This window comes from Acomys russatus, chromosome 19 (genome assembly GCF_903995435.1).
Source record: "Acomys russatus chromosome 19, mAcoRus1.1, whole genome shotgun sequence".
Classification (NCBI taxonomy): domain Eukaryota; kingdom Metazoa; phylum Chordata; class Mammalia; order Rodentia; family Muridae; genus Acomys; species Acomys russatus.
In genome coordinates, this window is record NC_067155.1 from 4,740,961 (window position 1) to 4,745,339 (window position 4,379).

General features: G+C 50.5%; 1 protein-coding gene across 1 annotated transcript; it reads right to left on the bottom strand.

Moving 5' to 3' along the window:
- Positions 1–446: 446 nt before the first annotated feature.
- LOC127202984 (major allergen I polypeptide chain 1-like) lies at positions 447–3,615 on the bottom strand. Its single transcript, XM_051161809.1, has 3 exons — positions 3,555–3,615; positions 3,164–3,362; positions 447–480 (listed from the first exon to the last, which is right to left on the bottom strand). Exons 1-3 carry the CDS (start codon positions 3,613–3,615, stop codon positions 447–449), a joined length of 294 nt encoding a protein of 97 aa, XP_051017766.1.
- Positions 3,616–4,379: the final 764 nt, after the last annotated feature.

A 4,379-nucleotide genomic window follows, 5' to 3' on the forward strand; every position in this document is an offset into this window, starting at 1 on the left:
GGTGACAGCCTATGTTGCTGGGAGCCTGGAACTCCCTGCAGGGCCTGCAGGTGGCTCAGCACTTGAACTGTCAGCTCTTAGCGCTCCACTCTGGCATAGTGAGTCTGTTTTAGGGACTCCCTGAAGCTGTTTTGAGTTGTTTACCTTCCTCCTTTGGGAACTTACTACAACATGGAACGGCTCGATCTTGGAAGACGTTACACATCCGTAACTCTGGATGTTCTGGAATTTACAATGTAGACCATGCTAGCCTTGAACTTTCAGAGATCTGCCTTGCTCTGTCTCCCAAGTGCTGGAATTAGATGTGTGTGTGTGTGTGTGTGTGTGTGTGTGTACGTGTGTGTACCATATGTTGGCTCACTTTAAAGTTTTATTACATTTGGAAAATACTACTTGAGTATGTATGTGTGTGTGTGTGTGTGAGTCTGTGCATGGCAGGGCGCACATTAGGAGGCCCAAGCACAGCTGCGGGAGGAAGTTCTCTCCCTCGATCATACGGATCCTGGGGCTCAAATTCTGCTTGTCAGGCTTGATGGCAAGGACCTTTACCCACTGAGCCCTTCCACTGCCTATTGTGTGTCGCTGCTCCTGGAAAGGTGTGGACAAGTGTCCCATCAGGGGCAGACAGAAGTATGGATACCACAGAAATCCAACTGGTGACCCAGTGAGTTTTATTGGAGTGACTCACAGGAGCAGAAATGCCTCCCAGACAGCTGCATCACCAAAACCTGTCTCAGCATGGTGACAGCTCACTAAACTGGGAACCTGGAGCTTCATGAATAATGTGCACATACCTCGGGATGTCAGATAGAAAAATCTGGAAGGTCATACAATCCTGATTCTGACCCGAAGTGCTTTTGGCTGTACAGGGTGAAGAGAGCAACCGAGAAGAAGAGACCATGGCTAATGCCACTCTGGGCCAAGTCCCCAGAGAACTGGGCAGGAGTGGGCAAACTGCCTGTCTGTCACTCATATCCTCCTCAGCCTTGGCCCTCTTACACATGATACCTGCACACTCACCGAAGGCTAGGACACTGTCTGCCTAAGGCCGGGCCACATAATCCTTCTGGTGTCGGTTTCCTGAGAAGCCCCCCAAGATTCTTGGTTTTTGTAGAGCTGCGGTTAAGTTCCAGGCCTGTACGTGCTGTGAGCCGAGCCCCGCCCCAGATGCAGAAGCTCCAGAGTTTCCAAATCTGTAGAAGGAAGCGTTAGTGCCTCATGTGGAGTGAAGAGTTTGCACAGCGTCCTTGTGGTCCCTAGACCACCCTTAGCTCCCAGAGAAGCAGCAGACCCTTCCTTCAGAAGCAAGCTTCAGCCAGAAACTGGTGAGCTGCAGTAGTAGGTCACTGATAGCAGGCCTCAGCCACTGCCAGATGGCTGCCTCCAGCACTGTTAGGTGTGAATATGGGTTCTTTTTTTCTGGTAAGATTTCATGTGCTGGAAACTTGGTCCCTAGCATCACCATGTGAGAGATGGTGGGATGTGTAAGGGGGGAGAAAACTGAAAGGTGATCAATCCTCTGGGGTATTACACTGGGAAGGGACAAATTGATGTAGACTGGCTGAGTAGGTCCCCCTGTGCAGATGACGGAGACCACCTTCACATGGACATGGCCGTGTGCCTTGCGCTATATTCTGCCCCTCTGTTGGTGATGGAGTCCCCCCCAAAGGCTGAAAGAGTAGTCTTCAGGAGTTTGGATCTGAAGTCTTAAAAATGATGAGATTTTTTTTCTTTATAAAAACCCAGCCTCAGGTGTTTTATGAACAAGATTCTACGCCCCACTTTCCCCCAGAGCATGCTCTATAATGAGAGAACTTGTACTCCTGGGGCCTTCCATAAGCCTCCGCATCATGAACCTAGATATACCCCAGATTGAGCCTATTGGGTTGAGCCTGAAGACTCAGATGAAGACATGGCTCAGTAATGGAGTGCCTCCCCAAAGCAACTATTTAATGTCTGGTGTGGAAAAGGGCTTATTGCCATGGCCATGGAACAGAGGCATGGGAAGTGTCCCTGAAGCTCTAGGACCCTGGGTCCCCACTGAGCATAACAACCAGAGGGGAAGGAGCTGGGCACAGAGCTGTGTAGTTGGCATTAACATAAACCCAGTTCTGTTTCTGGCCAGGCCTCACGCTTTGGCCTCCTGGCCACACTGCAATTGAGTGGTGGCAGTTCAAAGTTAAACTGGTTGTCTGCCATAATGCTCTAACCCAATCGATGCCCAGTCTCAAATCAAGACAGCCCAGGCTCCCTTGTGAGTTGCAAGGCTTTTATTGTTGGATTCCTGTTTTTAGACACCTGGAAGGTAGGGGTGGGGTTTGCAGCACCTCTGGGGTTGAGTAGGTAAGTGACTTCATTGAAGCTTCCTGGCAAAGAGACTCTCATCAGCACGAGGGGCTTTTAAATACTCTGTACTGCAAAGAGAAAGTCAAGTGAGGTCTCTGGGGTAAAGCACACCTCTGGCTACACTGACCATGCACAGGACACCTCCTGTTGGGGGAACTGAAGCCAGGGCCAGGGAACGTTTTCTCTATCCTGTCCACCAAACCATGTCAAGGCAAGCCTTGTAAAGAGCCTCCACTCTAGCTAGATGAAACGAGCCATCCTGTGGGAGATCATGGGCTTGTGTGGGCAGAATTGGGAGGACCTAGCAGGACTCCCGGTGAGCCTATGGGCATCTGGGTCCCTGTGTTGACCCTCAGACACAAGCAGGCGAGGCAATGACTTTTTCTACTATTTCTAGGGATAAAAGTGGATTCACTTAAATTCTTCACTAGAATGCCCCTGGATTGGAGTCTACACAACGACCTTGGAGATGCATGGAACAAGAGAAAAAGATGAGTTTTGGGGATGGTGGTGGTGGTAGACTTGAAAGGTTGGGATGAAAGAACCAGGCTGAAGACAGGGTGCTGGTACGGGTGGCCCCAAAAGGCTGATGGAGACCAAATGGGGTCAAGTATGTCATCTGGCTTGGTTGAGCAGAACAGGCAGACCCAGCTCAGGCAGCCTCAGTGTCCCTTCCTGGCCCATCCTCCTGACATTCTCAATCGGGCGGGTCATCTTTCTGCATTTACAGAGAAGTTGCCCCGCTGGGGAGGAGCCCAAGCCCCCACGCCCTAGCCTGGAATGAGCAGGGTGGCAGACAGGCTCCTGGGAGAGACACAAGAGACTCACCAGCAAAGCTGTCGCGTGCTTTTTGTTGTCCTCTGTCAACTTGTTGTTCACACATGTCTTCAGCTCTTTAGCAACTTTCAGTAGCAAAGGGTGAGAGTTGTATTGTTTGATGAAATTAACAAAGTCGGATACATTCCCATTAAGAAACAGATGAGCCTCCTTTGCTATATCTGGACACACGTCACAATCTAGAAAACAAAGAGAATGCAACCCTCCCTAGAGTGACATGCATCAGAACACAGGGATTCTTCCATGCGGTCTGCTCACAATACCTCAGGAGGCGAAGGTGTGAAAGCTCAGAGACCCTGCATCCTTGACACCTGCGAAGGTGTGAAAGACCAGAGACCCTGCATCCTTGACACCTGCACTCTAACACCCACCTCCCCCTGAGGTCAGGAGCAGGGCGGCCCCCAGCAGCACGAGAGCTCCAGCCAGCTTCATGGTACCTGCTGCAGGTACTCCTCTCGGCTTGGGCCCATTTTATAACTGTCCCGGGCAGCTCGCTGGGCAGGGACAGGCCTATGATTGAGCTCCGCCTGGACCCTCCCCTCCCAGGACACTGCTTGGAACTTCCTGAGGCTGTGTTTGTCAGGGGGACCTGTATATTTTGGCAGGAGGATAAGATCCTGGTCAACAAAGGGCCCTGGCTCAGCCTAGTCACCCTCTTAGTGTTCCTTTTAAGGTCACATGCCATGTGACAACCAAAGAAAACGATGACCAGGATAGGGGCGAAAGCCTCTCAGTCAGACCTCCAGAGTGAGGCCTGTGTCTCCCTGTCACACTAGGGCACTCAACATTTAGTTAGAAACCTCACTAGGAGACAATGTCTAGGCCAGGCCAGATCATAGACTACTGACCCCTTGGTGACCCCGCCCCAGATTTTGTCCCTGTTCCTTTCCTTTGCTTCATGGCTTCTCGTGAACCCGTCTCTTCACCCAGAAGTCTTCCTGCTTCTAGTGCCATCCTTCCACTTGACTTTTTTGTTGTTTGTTTGTTTGTTTTTAGATAGAGTTCTCTCAACACAGCCCTGACTGGCCTGGTACAATGTAGACCAGATTGGCCTCGAACTCACATAGGCCTCCTGAGTGCTGAGATGAAAGGTATTCCCTACCACAACTGGGTAAACTTGACCTCTTAAACCCATAGTCAAAGTTTTGTTTTGTTTTGTTTTTTGTTTTTGTTTTTTAGTCAGCATCTTGCCCAGG

Excerpts from the sequence above, each read along its gene's own strand:
- LOC127202984 (XM_051161809.1), bottom strand. The coding sequence starts at position 3,615 with ATGAAGCTGGCTGGAGCTCTCGTGCTGCTGGGGGCCGCCCTGCTCCTG. Across the intron at positions 3,363-3,554 it reads GCTCCTGACCTCAGGGGGAG|ATTGTGACGTGTGTCCAGAT; the intron begins GTGGGTGTTAGA and ends TTTGTTTTCTAG. Across the intron at positions 481-3,163 it reads GCTTTGCTGGTGAGTCTCTT|AACTTCCTCCCGCAGCTGTG; the intron begins GTGTCTCTCCCA and ends ATCGAGGGAGAG.